Raw genomic sequence first — 21,987 nt, 5'->3', positions numbered from 1 at the left:
TAATAAACCCTGGTGAAGGTTTAAAATAGCTGGTAACCACTCATCTTCATTTTTCAGTTTTAAGAAAGGGAAGAGTCTTGCACCCAAATAAAGCTTGATTGTTATCAATTTGTGTATTTCAAAGTTAATGTCATGTTTAATTTACAAATGGAGACTTAAATGCATTGCTCTTCATATAGAAGTGTCAAGAATTCCACAGCAAATAAATCTATATAAGCACATTTGGTATTCTGGGCTATGCAAAATGCAATGGGAATTCTGTGTTAGGAGAACACAAAACTTGAAAATGGCCTACTGAATCTCTGGAGTAGTTTAAAGGTACTTGATTGAACATAGGATAACTGGGAGGCCCAGGTAGTAGGGTAAAATGGTTCTATTAAAGCTACAAATGTGTGTGCATCTGTGGTGGTGGAGAAAAGAAGATGGATCTTGAGATGGGATTTGAAAATTGTCAGTATTCATTTAGGCAGAGCAAGACTTTAAGGTAGTACTGGTCCACTCGGGTGAGGAATGCGAGAGATGTTAGTGCCCACAGTGAAACAGTGGATGGAGAGAGAACAAAGATCAGTGGTATTACACCAACAGAACTTAAGCTCAGAAAATAAATGAGATAGGAGAAATGCAGATGGAATGGGATAGAACTCAGAGAAGGTTTTGAACAATAAGGATCTTTCTTCAATAGATTTTTGAGTGATGATTGCTTGTTTGCCAGTTGTCGTTCCCCCAACCACACTTTAACTATGGCTAAACGTTTGGGTCATAAAGTAGACAGGTAGAGTGTGTGTAAGTATTGCAGAAGGAAGGGTTGTCCCCTCGTTGCACTGCAGGTTGAAGAACTTTCTGCAGTTGCTTCTTCACACAGTCTGGTTATGCTGAAATTGAAAGCTAAGCCATGTTGAATTGTGTTTGTGGATGTCAGCAGCTATCTGAGGTGGTTCTGGCTATGGGGGAAACGAATTGTGGGTGTCAGACAAATATATGATTTGAAATGGAAGACTGAAGAGGGTTCACAAGGGATGGAGTCACACCACTGAATATGAGAAGGGATAAAAACATGAATTAGTTTATGAAGAGGTTAAGACCCACTCAGAAATATATTGCTTACATAAGGGTTTTTTCTTACAACTTCATGGATTTTTTTTTAAGTAAGAATTTGAAATAGTGTAGTGTAGCAACAAAGACTTTTAATCTGATTGCTATTGGTACATTCACAGTAGGTGTGCAATCAACTCACCTACTGTAAACCAGAAAGATTTGAGTGAAGAAAGGGGAGAAATACCAACCTGTATCCTCCAGGGTATTACTGTACCTGTACTGTACTTTTCATGGTCTCCTACATCAGTGGCTTTCAGTCTTTCCAGACTACTGTACCCCTTTCAGGAGTCTGATTTGTCTTGCATATCCCCAAGTTTTACCTCTCTTAAAAACTACTTGCTTACAGAATCAGAGGTAAAAATACAAAAGCATCACAGCACACTATTATTGAAAAATTGCTTACTTTCTCATTTTTACCATATAATTATAAAATGAATCAATTGGAATATAAATATTGTACTTACATTTCAGTACATAGTATTCAGAACAGAATAAAGAAGTACTGTCTGTATGAAATTTTAGTTTGTACTGACTTCAGTAGTGTTTTTTATGTAGCCTGTTGTACAACTAGGCAAATATCTAGATGAGCTGATGTACCCCCAGGGGTATGCGTACACCTGACTGAGGACCACTGTTGAACATAGTAATTGGCATGCTCAGTTCAGACATACAAGTCACAGATGACAATAACCTAAATATAGGAAAAACTAAATCTACAATAACTTACATGTAGGCAATATACACCTTTCATCTTAGTAAATTCTTCATCTGTTTCATAAAACAACGTAATGGTGTTGAAAAGATGTATTGAGGCGTACTGAGGTTTTTTTCTTTGTAGGACTCAGTACTGCCGTGGTAGCTGAACGGATAAATCATAGAACCATAGGGAATGTAGGTGTGGAAGGTACCTGCAGAGGTAATCTAGTCATTGTAGGGTAGTTTTTCTTTTTCTAAGTGTATTTAAGAAAAACAAAAGGAAGGAGTATGATAAAGGACAGTAATAAAACCATAAATACATTTCTTGTCAAATGCAAGCTGCAGTACATTTCAGAGTCGTTTCATTCCCTCTCGTTCATAGAAGAATCTGACAGCTTGAAATGCTGTCTGCTCTGCAAGCCTCTGCTCTGTAAATAGAGATTAAAACTTTTATCATACATTTAACATAGGAAAAACTGAACAAATACACACCTATAATTCACATTTTAAAAGGCTTTTCCAAGAACACACTGGATGCGTATTTCATAAAACCAGTCAAGTCTAGTACTGAAGGCTTAAAAGTATGTTACTCACCCCACCCCCACCCCCACCCCACACACACACCCACTTAATGAAGGAGGTGGCTGGGTGATCCTCTGTCTAAGATCCATTACTTTTGCTCCTGTCTCAGGAAGGCTTTAAGAGGTGCAGTTTGTGGTACCTGCAATACAAATCAAAAAAGTTTAGGAAACATGCTGTTATTCTAACCACCCCTGGAAGATGTTATGAGAGGCCACTGTTAATGGGGCAGGGGTATAATTCAGGAGATGGAAATATGCAAAGCTGCTTGTCAGCAGCTGAATTCAACACACTACTGTTATATAACTTCATGCTGTGCTATACAGTATCTTTTTCTGGCTCTTGGCATCCAAAGGAACTAATAGCATAAATCATTGCAAAAGCACAGCCAAATGTCTCTCACTGGCACACCATCTGTACAATGTTCTGATAGCATGGACTCTGTTCCAGTTAGCTAAGTAGATCTTACATGCTGTGTATAACAATTGACTCCAGTTACGTCAGTCTCAAGATGTCCATTTTTGTGTAGTGTCCAGTCTGAAATGTTGTAATACATTGAGATTTCCCCAGAAATCTGGGAAACGTTTCTCTAGGATGAGCGTTTGAGAGGTGGTGGTAGGCGGATAGACTGTCAAAGTAGATGGGAAAATGCGATCAAGGGAAACCTGTCAGAAAAGTGGAATGGGAGCTCAGTAGATGAGGGGAATGGAGGTACAATTATGGCTGGTACTGCCCTTCTTACCAAATTAGGAGATCATAATATTAATGGGCCGAGTTGCTGTCCTGTTGGCCATGTACTGTGCATTGACCCTGAGTTAGTATTAACATTCCCTGTAAGCTGTGCACAGCTATCCTGTATCTACCATGCAGGGAGCCCAGCCAATGTAGCAACACAGACTGCTTCCCAACACAATTTGCTGCTTTGCTGTTACTGAGCATGCTTAGTAACGTCTTGTGAAGCTTCTGCCCTTATTTTGCCCTCACATGGCATAACAATTTGCCCCTTGCTAGTAACAGAGGCTAAAAGGGTGGTGGTGGGGGAAATTGGAGGGAGTGATGGGCTGAATTTGTTCAGGGAGCAAACTGTGTGTGCATGGGGCTCAAACAGATGGAGGGAGGGGAAGCAGAGAGAGGGGGAGAGTCAGGGATGGGAGGTAGGAACCAGGTTTAAGAAAGGGAAATGGGCGCTGCCAGACAGTGGCGTGGGGGTGGGACAAGGATAGGGAAGAGCAGAGAGGATAAAAGTTACTGTAAACGGGGTGAGCTCTCTACAGGGTTTGCAGAAACAGGATGTACGTGGCAGAAGCTTCCCCCTGCCCCCAGCACGACAGCACATCTCAGCACCCGCTTCTCATGGCCAGCAGGGAAGGGGTGAGAGATGGGTTGGGGAGACAGGTTCAAAGAAGGGGATGGTAGGGGGGCTCCCTTCAGGGCTGAGGTTCCTGCCCATGACATAGAAGTTACCAAAATACCCAGAGTAACAATTATGGTAGCCAATTTTCAAATATCAGTAATAGGACATTTTTGTTTCTTTCTTTCTTTGAATTATCAGAATCCATGAGTCTAAAAGTAAAGCCATGCCCTTGCCATCTGTTTTTACAAATTTGAAGTTCCTTACATTGAGAAGCATCGAATGATGCTACAAGTAAAATTGGATGAACATGACAAAAGTCTGTTTGTGAGTACTCTTACGCAGAGTACCAAGAAATGCCAAATGTGCTCATTTTAATTTTATCCATGTTCCTGAATTTAATAACTAAATGTAAGGATCCTGAACAAAATTGTTCGCAACACCGCCTAACTTAATTATGGGTTTAATTGCTGCTAGAAGTGGAAGCAGGTCTCAAGCAGTCCAAGTAATTGTTCTTCTACTGGCAGGATACTGCACAATAATACCTGTCTTTAAAACTCCTTTGACACACGTGTACATGATACTCTAGTCTAGTACGGTCAATACTATGGATTTCTGAAGTCCTTCCTTGAACATTTATGTAATCCATACTTTAAACAATCCTGAAATATTCATGTACACAATAGACCATAATCTCTCTAAAAAGCAATTGCAATCCATTGTGTTTACCCTGAGTTCTGTGTGGGATTTCTGACCCTGCCTCATTTGTTGCAGAGGTTGAGTGGTATGTAGGAAGCGAAGGCATGGTCTCAGGGCTAAGGCCGTTGAATGCTGCCCTGAAGAATTGGATTCTATTCCTACCTCTGCCACAGACTTCATGTGTGGTGCTGGGCAAGTCACTTACGCCAAACTGTTCACAGGTGATCACTGTTTGGGCACCAGGAAAGTGAGGCACACACAATATGAGACACCTGGGTCTAGATCTGTGAAGTGCTGAGTGCTTGAAAATGAAGTCTATTGGAGCAGTGCTTTAAATACATAATATGCTATAAAAATAAGCACTGTGAAAACCGTGTGTGTCTCAAGTCGGGCATACAAAATGTTTATGCCAATTTTAGCTTTAATCTCTCTCATCCTCAGTTCCCTAGTTGTAAAATGGGAATAGTGCTACCTAATCTCATAGGATTCTTGTGAAGATACGTTGATGTTTGTGAAGCACTGTTATACTATTGTGAGAGCACTGCAAACATCCAGGACAAAATCAATAATTTTGTATTCTGTGTAGGGTTTAGATGGTGTGCATTACGTGAAGCCTGGGCGACACATTGAACCAGGAGGTTAAAAAAATATATTGAATAACTTCTAATCCACTGAATGAAGCAGTAGTCCCATAGAAAAAAATAGTATATGATTATGTTATGATGTCCTGTCCCTTTAAACATTTGAGCACTCCCCAACTCTGCAGTGCAGAACCTCACTTTCATGTTGTTTTCACTTTTGCTGCAAGAACAATAGAACAACCATCGCAACAGACAGCTGAGTTTCTATCAGCTCCCTCTGTGTCTGTGTCTTTTTCTGCTGGATCCAAATATAATACATGCATTTAAAGATAGTATTATAATGCATTCGCACAAGGGGATGCAAATTTAAATTGCATAAGCAATCTTAATTCCGGCATTTCCGAACTTTGTCTACTTGACTATTAAGGTTGCAGTGTTATTTTAATGTGCTTCTTTTTGGGGAGGGTGTTTAATGGCTTATATGGCTTTGAATCTATGATCTAGATCAGAGGTGGGCAAACTACAGCCTGTGGGCCACATCCAGCCCGCGGGACCATCCAGCCCAGCCTTTGAGCTCCTGGCCCGGGAGGTTCGCCTCCTGCCCCTCCCCCTCCCACACAGCCATGCCTCCATGCGGGCAGTGGGCTGTGATCTCCTGCCGCTCTGAGCGGCATGGTAAGGGGGCGGCGCGTGCAGCGGTGGGGGGGTTGGGTCGCAGGGGGCGGTTGGGTGGGTGGGGCGGAGGTTCTGGGGCAGTCGGGTCAGGGAACACGGGGGTTGGATAGGGCGTGGGAGTCCCGGGGTGGCCTGTCGGGGCAGGGGTGTGGATAGGTCGGGGCAGTCAGGGTACAGGGAGAAGTGTGTGTGTGTTGCGGGGGGGGTTGGATAGGGGGTGAGATCCCTGGGGGTGGGGGCGGGTTGGGGCAGAGGGGGTCCCCAGGAGGGGGCAGTCAGGGGACAGGAAGTGGATGGGGCTGAATAGGGTGTGGGGGCCAGGCTGTTCCGGGGGCACAGCCTTCCCTATCTGGCCCTCCATACAGTTTTGTTCCCCGATGTGGCCTTCAGGCCAAAAAGTTTGCCCATCCCTGATCTAGATATTTTCTGTATACTGTCATTTATTTTACATAATTCAAATTTAATCATATGTAAAATAGGTCTCCAATGTTCTGGCTCATCTGTGTAGTCCTCCCTCAGAGATTGCTTTGTGGGCTGGCATGAACAACTATGAAAATGAGCGTTTCTGCTTTGATTCCTCTGAATTTTGTTGCTTGCCTGTCACTGTCTGCTTTGCCGATTAAGCTGTATCGAGGGAAGCTGCTCAGTGTGCATGAGTTTAATTCCCACACTGTGTGCACCTCCACTACTGAACTTGGCCTACTCATTTGAAGTAACAGCAAAGTCAGTCATAGGGTTGATACAGGCAAGACACTAAGGGAAATGTTACCTTGATGAGGATGGATGACAAGTATGAGCATAATGTGAACAGAAGTGATACCCACTAAGAATTTGGAGTACAAATGGGCAAGAGGAGAAATAAAATAGAGGAAAGAAGGATTGCACAATGGGAGATAAAGTTGTGAGGCAGTCGAAAATGTTACTTTCTAGTCACAAAAACCGAGGAGTGGAATAGGTAACTGAAAAAATGGGATTATAAACTATTTATGGTTCAGGGACAAGCTATGCTTGTGAGCTCTCTCCCAGTCTCGTTGGGGATACTATTTCCAGGTGAGAGGCTTAGACTCATAGACTTTAAGGTCAGAAGGGACCATCATGGTCATCTAGTCTGACCTCTTGTACATTGCAGGCCACAGAACCTCATTCACCTGCTCCTGTAATAGACCAGTGACTCAGCCAGGGGTTAGGGAAGTCCTCAAATCATGGTTAAGAGACTCCAGGTGACAGAGAATCCACCATTTACACTAGTTTTAACCTGCAAGTGACCCATACCCCATGCTGCACAGGAAGGCATAAAACCCTCAGGGTCTCTGTCCATTTGACCTGGGGGAAAATTCCTTCCCTACCTCAAATATGCTGATCAGTTAGACCCTGCGCATCTGGGCAAGACCCATCAGCCAGACACCTGGGAAAGAATTTTCTGGAGTGACTCAGAACCCTCCCCATCTAGTGTCCCATCACCAGCCATTGGAAATTTTTGCTGCTGGCAGTCACAGATCAGCTACATGCCATTGTAGGCATTCTCGTCATACCATCTCCTCCATAAGCTTATCTAGCTGAGTCTTGAAGCCAGTTAGGCTTTTTGCTCCCCTTGAAGCCTGTTGCAGAACTTCACTCCTCTAATGGTTAGAAACCTAATTTCAAGCCTAAACTTGCTGATGGCCAATTTCTATCCATTCGTTCTTGTGTCAACATTGGCGCTTAACTCACATAATTACTCCCCTTCCTGGTATTTATCCCTCTGGTGTATTTATACAGAGCAATCATATCTCCCCTCAGCCTTCTTTTGGTTAGGCTAAACAAACCAAGCTCTTTGAGTCTCCTCTCATAAGGCTTCTATGTGCACTTCTCCAAGAGTGGAAGTATGCAGTTCATCCCACTTTAGACTGGGTCATTAGGTTACAAACTCCTGTTTCACAAGCCACATTCGTTTGAGCCAGCCTAAATGGGTTTGGGTCTGGCTGTGCAGTCCTTTCTGGAAGTTTGTGACCAGAATGAACTGCAGTGACTCAGGACAGCTTAATCAAAAATTATGATTTATTTGTTTATGGAAACTAACAGTAGAATTAAAATAGCGTTAAAACAAATGTCTATATGCATCTCCTCTGCCTTAAACCTCAGTCTTCACTTGCATCTTTAAGTAGGCACTAGCTCATCCCTGATCTCTCTCCTTCCCCTCCCCCTGCCCCCACCCAAGTTGGAGGACCAGTTTGCATCTCATCAGACTCCCTCTCTCTCTCCACCAGCGTCTCGCCCCCTCTATCCTGTGGCTTTTATCAGAACCAACCTCTGTTTTAGTGTCCATCCAGAATTTCCCCCTTTCTCGGCCACAGTTGAGTGACAGTAAAGTGCATCCAGTCCTTGTCATTGACATAAAAGGGAAAATGGTGGTTAATCAAACTGAGGGGATGAAAGATCAAATTAACAGTGGCAGGTGGGTGGGGATTCCTGAGGGCCTGCTGTTTGCGGGATTCTCTGATGTGTGAAAGGAGAGAGATGGCATAATAAACAGCAGAACTGCTTTTACATGTGTCTTCATTTCCAAGTAATAAATTCATTTGCTTGAAACCAAATGGACTAGGGACTATTTGAATCGGTGCATGATTTGTTTGACTGACAGTATTCTTGTTGACTTTTGAAGGGATGTTAATTATAGTAATTTTATTTCTGAGTTTTGTAGTGGATTTCTCTGCATGCATGGGGTTTCAGGTGAGTTAGGATATCACAAGAATAAATCTGTTTACGTATTTATTCCTGGGCTGTATGTTCACCCATGTTTATTTCATGACACCAGATACCTTATAGAACTCTAGAAATTTCAGTTGGGAAATGATTATTGATTATGTTCAGCCTGAATGCTTAAATACATCTTGTCTACTTGTCCCCATTCTCTTTTTCCTCACCAGCCTGGTGCAGAACTGTCCCCTACATTATATCAAGTGCTCTCTCTAGTCTCAAAAGCCTATTGTTTCAGTACCACTTTTTGATGAAACCACCAGTCTTTATTTTAACTAAATCAGTGTCCCTGTTTATAAAACAATTTTTTTTTTAAATTTGTAAAGGAAACTTTGTGTACTTCTTAATACAACACAATATTTATTTGCAGAGCTTTTAGCCTCACAGCTTCCCTTCATTACAAAATAAAGGACCATAACCTTCAGTTAATTTGTCTGTCCCTGCAGATATCTTAAATGAACTCTTCCAGAGGGAGAACCGCGTGCTGCATTACTGGACAATGAGAAAAAGGCGCCTTGACCAGTGTCAGCAGTATGTGGTCTTTGAAAGAAGTGCCAAACAGGTCAGGATTTTATCTAAGAACATTTTCCATTCCATGCAACTCAAATCCCATGCAGATCAAGGTGTGGCTTATCGCCTGACTTTGAGGGAGTAGGTTGCTCCCATTGACTATGCTACTCGGAACTTCTGAAAGGCAGACTATTAAGAATCAAGGTTTAAAAACCTTACTCCACTCCTCCCTCTAATTAGAACACTAGAAATAATTTAAAAAAAAAAATGTAGGCAGCCACCAATAACCAATCTATCACTGTCATATTGTACTACAAACAGGTGGTTGTTTTACCCCACTGTTGAGTTGTTTTTTTGCCAGGCTGTGTTGAATAAATTGTTAAATATTTTAGTAAATTCTACCAATGCAAAATAATATGAATAAGGAAATACCTGAAAGGCTGAGTCATAACAATATTACCTTTAAAAACTGCATTACTTTTGAGTATCTTCAGAACTGTTAAATAACATCATTGTAAGTGAAAGATCAGGGAAGAAAAATCTTCACTATTGTGTGCATTTAATAACACTTTGTATACACTCGGTTTTACTGTTTGTCCTGCTTACTGGGTTAACGTCATACATTTGTGTGGGTCTATTACACAATGGTGGAGAGAATATTTAAAAAGAGAAGTGATTTTTAAACCATAAAAATATCAGGGGAACTCCAAGGCAGAAGTAGTAATTGAAATGGCTTTTAACTTCTTGGAATTGACTAGATGACACACAAAGTTCTGTCAAATACTCTGTTTTTTGGTCCACTTGGCCCAGTCAGTACAGGCAGCATCATGCTGGCTGTCTCTTGTGTAGGTGGCTTTAGCAGATGTCTGGCCTCCTTGTGTCATTTGGCTCCTGGTGTACTTGCCCAGGAATATTCGAAATTCAGTTCAGGAGGTATTCTACCTCTGGCAGCTACCCCTTAGGTACTATATATCCGCATCCTAGCTACCCACTGTTTGGAATGACTATGTAGGAGTCACTGTCATTGAGGCCAGAGAGGTAGAAATTAGAATAATTGCGTCTCGAGAAAATGACTTCCCAGTCTGGAGAGACAGAAAAGGCTGAATTTCAGAAATATGGTATGGGCAGAAGCACCCAAGCTTGGATACAGCCTGGCTGTATGGCTCTTCTTTGAGTGCTTGCTCATGTCCATTCCAGATTTGGGGTGTGTGCTCGCCACATGCACTGGTGTCGGAAGTTTTTCCCTCAGTAGGGGACTGGTTCTGGTGCCCTCTGGAGTGGCGCCCGCATGGTGCGGTATAAGTGTCATCACCAGCTCCCCACATCCTCAATTCCTTCTTGCCACCAGCGATGGTGCTGAAACATCGACCGCCTCAGCTAGCGTTGTTTCGTTCTCTGTTCTTGCAAACCTTTGAAAACCTGTAATATAGTTGTATATAGTTAGTAGTTTCTTAGTTACCCTTAGTAGTAGTTCTCAATTCTTTGTTAGTCCCGAACCGGACTCAGCTGGGGGACGGGGCATGCCCTGCGATTGCTGCAAACGGTCTATGCTCATCAGCTATCCACACACCAGGTACCTAAGGTGCTTAGGCGAGGGACCCATAAGTGACAAGTGCTGTATCTGCAAGTTCTTTAAAGCTGGGACGAAGAAGGAGCAGGATATCTGTCTGAAAGCGTTCCTAATGGAGTCGGCCCTCCCTCCGGCAGCGGTCCGACTCTGCCCCGAGCCCCGCAGCCTCCGTGCACAGTGTTTCGCTGGCGCCGCCTACAAACTGGCAATGATCCCCCTCCACGACTCTGGTCAAGAAGCTAAAAAAGATTGTGAAGGGAAGCTCTCCTACCTCCCATAAGGGAAAGGAGAGGGCTGGGGGCGAGCCACGACCCGTGCTGGGCAGCTCAACGCCTCCTTTGGGAAGTCAGGCCCCAGCTCAAGTTGAGCAGTGCAGCCCATCCCATACTTCTCCTGCAACTCCAGATAGCGGCGCAGGCTCTGGCCAACTTCAGGTGCCTTTGACGCCCAAAGCCCTTCAAGCAGCTCAGGAGATCCTGGTGCTCCTAGTGCCGTCCACATCGGCTCCAGCGGTACCCCGGTCTCGGGGGAAACCCACGCTGGGACCTATGCAGGAGTCCCTGCTTCAGCAGCACTGTTCCCCATCGAGAGGGACGTTCCGCCACTCAAAGCCATCACACCTCAGGACTAGAGAGGCAGACTCAGCGGAGTTTTCTTTGGTCTCCTCACAGGGGGCACCGATCGAGGGACTTGAGATGTACCTCGCCGGTAGATTGGCGCAGACCTTCTGAGGCATACGCCATCCGGCAAAAACTCCTGGAGCGGCCCCATCCGTCTCCAAGGGCCTGGTACTGATCACGGAACCGAGGATCAGAGATCACTGGACCGTCATCGTCTGTCTCCTAGCAGTTGGTCACCCTACCTGGGAAGATCCTCTTGGCAAGCGGCCTGTATTAGCTCCCGGTTTTGGTACTGGTGGAGTAGCATGAGGCGTGTATCGCTGGGTCTCCGATGCAGATCCACTGAACACCGTCGGTCCCTGAGATCCCAGCCAAGACGCCCGTCTCACTCGGACAGGTCAGCTTTGGGACACAGTGACCGGCACCAGTTGGACAAGAGCCAGCGCTCCACCCAATCCTGGTCACCTGGTACCGACCGCTCCATTTATACCTCTGACATGGAGCTAGGTTCCCTGACTGCGGGACAATCCCTGGTGCCTGCAGTTCTGCCTACATCATCAGCACCGAAACCTGTCCCGCTGGCCCAGGTGCAGTAGCTGGCGCCATGGTACCTGTAGAACCCTTGGGGGTTCACCCAAACTTCCCAGGCTGTCTGGTCAGCATCGAGAGCCTCGGAGAAGCCAGTGGCCTCAGCATCCCATCCCGCTCCAGTGCTCGAGGCTTCAGGGGGTAGGACCCACAGGTCCAGGAGGATCCAGGGGAGCAAGCTGCTGGACCACCAATGGAAGTAGAGGACACTGCGGCACCAGCATCATCCTCATCGTTGCCAGAGGAGGCTATCACAGGGCCCCCTCACCCACTTCCTCAAGATGACGCCAAAGCTCACCAGGAACTTTTGAAAAGGGTTGCATCCAACCTGGGGCTTCAGGCAGAGGAACTGAAAGAGCCCTCGGACTCCCTGTTTGATGTCCTCTCCTCCTCGGCTCCTGTCAGGGTGGTCCTACCCCTTCATGAAGGGGTTTCCAAAATCACTAATGCCCTGTGGCAGACCCCCTCTTCCCTGGCCCCTATCTCCCAGAGGGCTGAAAGCAAGTACTTCGTGCCAACCAAGGGGCATGAGTACTTATACTCCCACCCAGCCCCAAGTCCCTTGTGGTGGAGGTGGTTAACCACAAAGAGAGGCAAGGACAATCCAGGGCCACACACCAAAATAAAGACTCGGAGAGGTAGGATCGCTTTGGGTTTAAGATTTATTAGTCTTCCAGCCTTCAACTGAGAGTGGCCAACCACCAAGCCCACCTTGGCCGATGTGACTTTAATATGTGGCAAGCCATGGCCAAGTTCGAAGGGTGGCTCCCTGAGGCTTCCAAGAGGGAGTTCTGAGTGATCCTCGATGAGGCATGACCACGGCCAAGGCGGCCCTCCAGGCAGCGTCAGATGCCAATGCTGTTGCTGCCGGAACCATGGCTTCTGCTATCTCCATGCTGCGAGCCTCTTGGTTGTTCCTCTCTGGGTTGTCCACCGAGGCCCAGCAGTCAGTGCAGGACTTGCCCTTTGACGGCCGAGCCCTTTTTGCGGAGCAAACAGACAACAAGTTGCGTGGCCTCAAGGACTCCCACACCACTCTGAAAACCCTGGGTCTTTACGTCCCAGCACCGGCACATAAGCCGTTCAAACCGCAGCACCCTCAGGGCCAGGGCAACTAGCCATGGCAGGACCAGCCCTACAAACGAGCCAAGGGCTACAAGTGCCATCTGAGCCACCCGCCTCCACCCTACGCTCAGTCGGGCTCGACCCGTACCAAGCAAGGGGCCAAACGGTCATTTTCAGGGTGCGCCTGAGTGTGACCTACAAGACTGTTCCCCAGATCCATCTGTCCCAGTGTTCTCCAACCGCCTTCCCCTTTTTCTCTCTGCTTGAACCACTATAACCTCGGACCGATGGGTCCTCAGCACAGTGGAGCAAGGTTATACCCTCCTGTTCCTTTCTAACCCCCCTTCCCACCTGCCTTCCCATCCCTCTTCAGGGACCCCTCTCACAAGAGTCTCCTAGTGCAGGAGATAAAAGGGTTACTGCAGCTGGGTGCAGTGGAAGAAGTTCCTCTTGAGTACAGGAACAAGGGGTTCTATTTGTGGTACTTTTTAATCCCAAAGGCCCAGGGCCGTCTATGGCCCATCCTGGAGCTACGAGACCTCAACAAATACTTAAAGAAGCTAAAGTTCCGCATAATTTCCCTGGCCTGTATCATCCCATCCCTGGATCCGGGAGACTGGTATGTCACCCTTGACTGAAGGACGCATACTTCCACACACTGATCTTTCAAGGACACAGACACTTCCACCCTTGGCTCCATGTCCAACCTGTTCATAAAACTTTCATTTTTAGTTGCTAATACTTCGGCCAGGAGGGTGAGTTGGGAGCTCTCATGGCAGACCCTCCTCATACAGTTTTTCACAGGAAAAAGATACCCGTTCATTTCCATTCTAAGTTCCTCCCCAAAGTTATTTCTGAATTCCATGTCAACTGAAGTATCTACTTACCTTTCCTTTTTCCACAACCCCACTTTTCTACCTAAGAGAAAAGACTTAATTCCCTTGATGTCGGACATGCTCTGGTGTTCTACCTTCAAAGGATCAAACCCATCAGAAAATTACCAAGACTACTTCTTGCCATCGTAGAAAGATTGCAAGATCAAGCAATATCCTCTCAGAGAAATTCAGTTTGGGTTTTCAGGTGTATCATCGAGTGTTACCAGTTAGCTTGCATGCCTCCTTCTGACACCAGCAGGACACGCTCCACAAGGGCACAAGCTGCCTCTACAGTATCCCTGTAGGACATTGCAGTACTAGATACGTGCAGACATTACGTGCTCGTTCAGGCCTCTGCTGCAGACGCAACAGTAGGAACTGCAGTACTTCAAGCATCTTTTCTGAGGGTTTCCTCTCACCCTTCCAATCTGAGCACTGCTTATCGGTCACCCAGATGTAGACTACACATAGGGACCAGCACTTCAAAAAGAAATGGAGATTATTTACCGGTAGCTGCAAATTCTTCAAAATGTGTGGTCCCTATCTGTATTCCACTACCCACCCTACATCCCCTCTGCTTTAGATCCTGTTCAATTTGTGGCAAAAAGAGGAATTGGAGAGGTGTGAACCCGCACTGCCTCTTATACCCCTGATTGGGAGTACAAGGAGATCTACCACATGTGTGCAGGTCAACTGATGCTGTCTGTTAGAATTTCCAGACTCAGGTGCATGGCGTGCATATATGCCCATGTGTGGACTACAGATAAGGATCACACATCTTGAAGGACTTCCAATTACAGGTAGATAAACTCCATTTCATAGTTGTTTCAGGTGAAATGTAGAAGGGATAAAAATGAAATATAGGTCTGTCTAGTAATTTTATTATGCAAGTATTTTTATGTATCTTGAGTACTTAAATTGGTGTCTATTGAAAAAGTATGCTACTTTCTTTTCTACTCTTCATTGTTTCTTGTTTTATTCAGGCTTTGGAATGGATCCATGACAATGGAGAGTTTTATTTATCCACGCATACTTCCACTGGTTCCAGTATCCATCACACTCAAGAGCTTTTAAAAGAACATGAAGAATTTCAGATCACTGCAAAGGTAAATAAAGAGCAACAGCAGGTGTATGGCCAGCTTCACCTTGCTGTATTGGCTCTCTTAACTGTTTCCACTTGACATGAAATGAAACACAAAATTGCTGGTGTTACCCTACGTTGACAAGACTGTGGTGACCTCGCTTAAAAATGGAGAAAGATAACTTCCTTTCGAGTCCTCAGCTTGGTTGGTTTTCAGATCAATCTGGAACTTAACTGGAACACAACTCTTAAATCTTATTTTATGTTAGCAAAAAGCAGTAAGGCTTATTATGTTCCAGTTTGTGTGCTTCAAAATACTGAACACTTTACTAATGAGAAGATAGCACAAGATGAAAGATTCAATCATTCAGGTATGGCTCTTACCTAGAACAACATATTGTACTGCAATGTTTCTAGGCAGTGGCAGGCTTACTTCTCTGTACACTGTGGCCACATGGGACCCAGCATTACAGGTGCAAACCTAACATTCCAGGCACAGGACATTTTGTTCATTATTAATTGTTGAACTCTGGCACAAGTAACTGCAGCAGGGATTAGTTTCCCTAATTTCCCTCTCCTGCTCCCCATTTAAAAAGCTGTACTTTGTCTACACCTCTTGGCTCTCTGTCCTGTGTGGAAAAATCATGGAGCCTCAAGCTGGTAAAGAGTGGTGATCAAAGAAAGATAGCTGGAAATGCAGGATGTCATGGAGGAAGGAAGGAGAGACTGGTCACATTATATGGGGGGGAGGGATAGCTCAGTGGTTTGAGCACTGGCCTGCTAAACCCAGGGTTGTGAGTTCAATCCTTGAGGGGGCCATTTAGGGATTTGGGGCAAAAATTGGGAATTGGTCCTGCTTTGAGCAGGGGGTTGGACTAGATGACCTCCTGAGGTCCCTTCCAACCCTGATATTCTATGATTCTATATATGGAAGGACTAAGCATGCCTCTGCACACCAAACCCACTGTCCCCCCCAAAGACTTGGTCCAGCCCTCTTAATGTTAAACTTCTGCCATGCAATGCTGCCTCTGTTATTTTCAGTGGCAGACAGCGGGTAGTGTGCGCATTTTAAAGTACCATTTTAGTGCAACTTCCCTACACATTTGCAGCCATTTGCCAGGAGGATGCGTTGTCCTTAAGTATGAGCATAAGTCTTTGCAGGCTTAGGGCCAGTGTTTGTATTGTGGTAGTACCTAAAGACCTTAATAGGGATCAGAGACCCTTGGTGCCAGGAGCTATAGAAACACCTGAGAAGACATGGTCCTTGCCCTAAAAGCTTACCTTGCAGAACTGATATTCTCTATTTCCAGTCAAGAGAATTTCCAAAGGTTTAAAGCATGAGGTTTTTTGCTGCTGTTGAAATAATAAAGAAGCAGGCAGCACTTGCTGATCTTCTTTTCCTTGGGAAAAATTATGGTATTTAAAAACACTTGGGTGGGTTAGAAGGGAGATGATGGAAGGTAACACTTATTCAGTTACCTTCTATCAGCCCTCCACTTGTTTTTAATAATTAATTATACAAAACGAGCCCTCACATTATAGGTACTTGGCAGTAACTTTACTTGGCAGTATTTTCCTGTTGTTTTTCACAGCAAACCAAAGAGAGGGTGAAGCTGTTGATACAGCTGGCTGATGGCTTTTGTGAAAAAGGGCATGCCCATGCAGCAGAGATTAAAAAATGTGTCACAGCCGTGGACAAGAGGTACAGAGACTTCTCTCTGCGCATGGAGAAATATAGGACCTCTTTAGAAAAAGCCCTGGGGATTTCTTCTGATTCAAATAAATCGGTGAGTGAAATTTCTGCATGTTTTAATAGGCGAATAAGCAAATGCTTTAACATAGCTCCTTGTAGCTGATTGGCCATTGTTTTTCCCTGTCTCCTCCCTTAACCATTTTCCCTTTTCTCCTTAATACAGAGCAAAAGCCTGCAGCTGGATATAATCCCAGCTAGTGTTCCTGGATCAGAGGTGAAACTGCGAGATGCTGCTCATGAGCTTAATGAAGAAAAGCGAAAATCTGCCCGCAGGAAAGAGTAATGCAGTCTTTACAGATATAAATATATAAATTACTGTTAGCGAAGCAACTGTCATTTTTTTACTTCAAGATTTAGCAAAACATTTTAAATAGGAATGTAGCAAAGGAGAGCTCTGTACTACCCAGAGTGTACCTTCCATAGCCTTGCACAGACTTATTCATTGCCTTATTCCAATTTTGGTTCTTCACTATCTGGGTTTAGGAAGTGTTCAAAACCAAGCTTAAAATGAGGATCATTTTAAAAAAAGAAGAAGAAGAAGAATTGGTAGAAATCCAGAAAAATTCACGAAAAATAAGTGGGCAAGGAGGGAAATAGTAGCAGTGAGGATAAAGTATTTGCAAAATACGACTGTTAAAATAATATTAAATAAGTAACACAACTCCATAAAAGGTCGAGATTTTTCCTGCTCATGAATAGTAGCAGCTATTGCTCTTCTTTTTTTAATCAGTTGAATAGTAGCCCCATGCTTCTAACGGATCCTCTTCTCTCTCTCTGTGTTAATGGTCTTAAAATCCTTGCTGCATCATCCCTCCATTTTTTTTTTCCAGTGTAAACTTTGCTAGTGTTGGAAGCCCCTCCCCCAACAAAAAGTCCTTCTGATGCTAATTAATCTCTTATATGCTTTTCTTGTAATATTGGAAATAGAGTAAGTTCATTGCAATGGAGAGAGCATATTCTGGTTAGTGGAAAAGCATTATCCTGTGCTCTAGCAGGCTGCGATTTGATCTTTCATTCTTTTGTCATTTTTAAGGTTCATTATGGCTGAGCTAATTCAGACAGAAAAGGCTTATGTAAGAGACCTCCGGGAATGTATGGATGTAAGTGTATATTTTATGGGACAAGGTTTCATTATGTATATCATTTTGCTTCTGCATTTCTTTAGCAACCAAGTGTTGTTAGTTTATCATCACAGGGCCAAATTCTGTGCTAATTTTTGCCTCCTGCTAACTTGCTGGTGTCAACATAATTGCACCAGGTGTCAGCCAATGGAGAATTTATCCCATGTGCTTTATTTTTGCTCATTTTTATTTACAATACTTTATTGCTCTTTGCTCAATAGAAAACATTTTAATGGTCTCAGAACTGACTATCCACTTCTGTTGGGTTTTTGGTCAGTTTGTTTTGTTAGTAGCAGAGATGAGCCTTTGTTAATTCTTTCATTGTGTTTATCACTTGTTTCAGGACTGGCTGACTCTCTTTGAATAGAAATTCAGAGAGGTTCCATGGAAAAGTGCCCAGTAATTGTTAAACTCGAGCAAGTAATGCTCAGCAGTAGCTATTACACAAAATGAAAACTTCTGGAATCCAAACATGACCTTGGTATAATACCCTGAAGCACTGTTTGTTGTCAGGAATATTGCATATTTGAAAAGATTAAGTCTCAAGGAGCACATTTGATTGTCACTTTCAGGCCTTGACTTTCTTGAAGCTGCACAGTGTGTAAAGCTCCATACCCCAAAATCAATTATAAGTTGTACTTTCCTGCACTTCTCCCTTTGAAAATGTTTACTTACAAATGTCAGAAACTGCAACTGTTTGGAAACTTGATTGCTTTTCATGTGCCTTTTTCCTTCTGGTCAGACGTATCTGTGGGAAATGACCAGTGGCGTTGAGGAGATCCCACCTGGTATTGTAAACAAAGAACACATTATCTTTGGAAACATGCAGGAAATCTATGAGTTCCATAATAAGTGAGTAACTTAGCTTCCATGCCTATGTTTACTAGTAAAGATTAAGTGATCACTTCAGGTATTTCCCAGTCAGAATATTGTGTATATTGTGGCAAGATGGCCGATGTTTATATGGTGGGTCCTGAGCTTTTCTTGGAGAGAGGCTAAGATGTCACCCCTTGCCCCTGCTCTTGGGTGCCAAGGGCCCTGCAACTAGCCCGGGAAGGTGGTAGAGGAGGGAAGCAGGGGAGGGGTCTGGGTTTGCTCTTCACTCTGAGTCCCAGCCCCTCTCAATCTCTGCGGGTTTCTTACCCTCGTCCCCCTTAGATGGGGTTACCCTCGGTCCTGAGATGCTGCGGGGAAGGGAGTCTCCCTGTACTGCTGGGGCAGGGTCTCCCTTACTTCAGTGTTCAGGTCTTCCAAAACTCTCAACACATCTCCAAGCTCCAGTCCTCTCTCCTTCCTCCTCCTCCTCTGACTGCCTGAAGCAGTGAGTTTTATTTGGTTCCTGACAGGGTTTAATTGACCACAGGTGCTCCAATTAACCTGTAGCAACCCTCCCTAGTCTACAGGGAACTACGCCTTAATTAGCCTAGGGCTTATATATTTCCCCTCAACCATTCTACCATTGCTCCCTGGCCCTCCTGTATCACAATATAAATGAATAAAGGACGTTTTGCCACAGCAGTAGCTAAAGTGTCTCCCCCATTGTTGAATTACTTGCTTCCATTGTAGCATTTTTCAGTAAATAGCTATATAATTCCATTTAAAATGACCTTCTCTGTCCCAGATATGTCTACTAATCTTGAATTTTTTAAGAAGCAATTTGAACGCTTAAGTAAAGTTCTAGACTGGTTGATTGCCTTGAAGAGATGGGCACCACTGATTTTACTTAGCACTGGCAGTGGTTGTGTCAGGTTCATCATGTTCACCTGCCAGTGGGCTCATTTCTGACTTTTAGAAACCACTGCTAGTGGGAGGGGGTAGTTCAGTCTCTTTTTCTGTTGTTCCTTGGCCCTACTGTGAAAATTGCCAAAAAGGATTGCATTAGCACTGGTTACAAGGAGTTTGATATGGACACTTGTTCAGTATACCTTTTTTTTAACTCTTAATGATTCAGAAGCATTATGTTTAGCTAGCCTTAGTCACGTTTTCCTGTTGTTTGTTACATGCACTTACTGCATCTCATATTAAGTTCGATTGAAATCTTTTTGAGTGACAGACCATGTAAGCCTGTGTGTTTGTCTGTTGCCTGGCTTATCACCATCCAGACCCTGATGGGTGCTTTTACATGCTGTTGTAATAGAAATAATAATAATAATGTCTAGCAGAGCTACCATTTTGTATATTATCTGAGGGATTCACAACAGCTATATTCTCTAATGATCCACGAGGTACAATAGCAGTATGCAGTATGCCGCATCAGTAGTGAAAAATCTCAGACTTAATAAAATTCATACCAGGAGCTTAGATCAATAACAAATTACTTTAGCTGTGAAAGGAATAGGCTTGCAAAGAAAGCCACTTGTTGATTACTTTGTATGCACCTGTTGCTGCCCTTAAATAACTTCATAAATAATTTATTATGGGTATAGATAATGGAGGTTTTTTTCCCTTCATTGATTGGCTTTTTTAGGGGTGGGGGGGGAAGGCTTTTATTGCTGGGGCTGGCCTCCATCTCTTTTTCTATTTTTTACTGACATTTTAAAAATTAAACCATTCGTGGGGCTTAGGTGAGAGGACACCAATTAGCCCCTTTCTGAAGGGAACAGCAACAGTTACTACAGTGAGTAGGTAATAGTAGCAGTAAAAGAAAAGTCAATACAACAGTATTTATCACCAACTATTTAAAATCTGTGTTGTTTGAGATGTGGTATTTATAGGGTCCTGGCACCCCAGATTCTCATCCATTCATAGTATCTTGATCCAGTTGTCAGACCATGCTGTTGGTATGAAGATCCTCTAACAATATATCTGCTTAAACTCTAAATAAATGTTAGCTGCCCTAATGAAAACATGCCATGTTCCTTTTAATGGTGTTCTGTTTTTCTCTACCCGTAGCATATTCCTAAAGGAGCTGGAGAAATACGAACAATTACCAGAAGATGTTGGGCACTGCTTCGTAACTTGGGTAATGAAATCCTGGTTGGTGTTAGAAGTAACAAAGGAAATCGAGAGCAGAAGGAGATGGAGACTTTCGTTTTGTGTAGTCTTTTTCTTAATTAGTGGATTTGTAGAAGTACTTTTTTTCCTCTTGGAGTAAACAAACTATTGACTTGAATTAAAAAGCCAATGTCTGCCAACAAATGCAAGAATATGGCTCCCACTGAAATCAGTTTGAGTTGCGTGCATACACTTGAGGCAGAATATAGCTCACTTAACTATAAATCAACTTTCTCATTCCTTTTTATTATTTTGATTGTAATATGTTTAGAGCCCTGCAAATCTGTGGATATCCACTGACCATGTTTGCGGATCCTGGATTGGATGTGGATACAAATTTTGTATCTGCCCAGGGCTCTAATTAGGTTGTGTATTTTCTCACAATGTTGGGTTGAATTGGAAAAGACTCCCCTGTAGTTTGTCTGGTTTCAGGCAGTGGAAATGCTGTTTCGTAAGCTGTTTAAATTTGCATTTTGTTCTGCAGGCAGACAAGTTTCAAATGTATGTTACATATTGTAAAAATAAGCCAGATTCTACTCAGCTGATATTGGAGCATGCAGGAGCATATTTTGATGTAAGTACCAGACTCTTTGTATATATATTAAAAATATGGATGGGTTGTTATTAATCATGCAGTTCTAATTACATTGGAATGCCTAAGAAATTGGACATCGACTAGTAACACCAGATAAACTCTCCATAATTAATAATCCTACAACACAATGTCAGTTAAATCGAAGAACTTTTATGTCTCTGGTGTCTAATATATAGTGTTTTATTGCTATTTTAGTCCCCTAAAAATCAATTAAAATATAATTTTAAACAGTCGCTATTACCTATCAAAGGAATTGGAAACATAGCAATGGTTGAATATCTGTTTTGAAATGCAAACAGATTTTAGCAACTAAAACTCACATATAAAACTACAGTTTTAGAGACAGATGCTGCATATTCTAACAACGATGAATTTGGTTCAGTTTGATTGCACTGAATCAAGACTAAAATCTTGGACTAGCAGCATAAAAATGTATATTAACAGTAACCTGCTTATATTTCTTTTCAATGTACTGTTCAAAGCTACTGTAATCAGGGGGAAAGGGTCTCCTGCCTATTGGTTAGCATCTACGGTAGCCGTTGCACCTAGTGGGTGTGGTTCACGCATCTCCATTGAATGCATACAGTTCTCAGGGCAGCAGCTCCTCTTAGTGGATACAGGGTAGAGTGGGGTAGGGAAACCAGGTCCTTCCCCCTACACCAGGTTCCAACCCAGGGCCCTTTGAGGCTGGTTTGGCTGCACACCTGTCGGCATCTGATGTCTGCCCCAAGTTGACTTCCCTGGGTCACTTTCTACCTTGGCATGCACCCCATCCAGCCACCGCCCATCCCTGGGAAACATCA

At 43.7% G+C, this 21,987-nt stretch overlaps 1 protein-coding gene across 3 annotated transcripts in view; it reads left to right on the top strand.

Annotated features, from left to right (window-relative positions):
- The window catches only part of TRIO (trio Rho guanine nucleotide exchange factor), a 401,689-nt gene that overhangs the window by 241,559 nt on the left and 138,143 nt on the right, over positions 1–21,987 (top strand). For all 3 annotated transcript variants that reach the window (XM_084621487.1, XM_084621488.1, XM_084621489.1), the window contains exons 20-27: positions 8,859–8,974; positions 14,624–14,746; positions 16,314–16,508; positions 16,638–16,753; positions 17,508–17,574; positions 18,338–18,447; positions 20,488–20,557; positions 21,074–21,163. In XM_084621487.1, coding sequence (XP_084477613.1) covers positions 8,859–8,974; positions 14,624–14,746; positions 16,314–16,508; positions 16,638–16,753; positions 17,508–17,574; positions 18,338–18,447; positions 20,488–20,557; positions 21,074–21,163 — 887 coding nt within the window. The remainder of the gene's footprint in view (positions 1–8,858; positions 8,975–14,623; positions 14,747–16,313; positions 16,509–16,637; positions 16,754–17,507; positions 17,575–18,337; positions 18,448–20,487; positions 20,558–21,073; positions 21,164–21,987) is intronic.

The sequence above is a fragment of the Lepidochelys olivacea genome (assembly GCF_965140295.1).
Source record: "Lepidochelys olivacea isolate rLepOli2 genome assembly, chromosome: 2".
Taxonomy (NCBI): Eukaryota; Metazoa; Chordata; order Testudines; family Cheloniidae; genus Lepidochelys; species Lepidochelys olivacea.
Note: the sequence above shows the minus strand (reverse complement) of the source record. Positions and strands in the feature narration are given on the sequence as shown.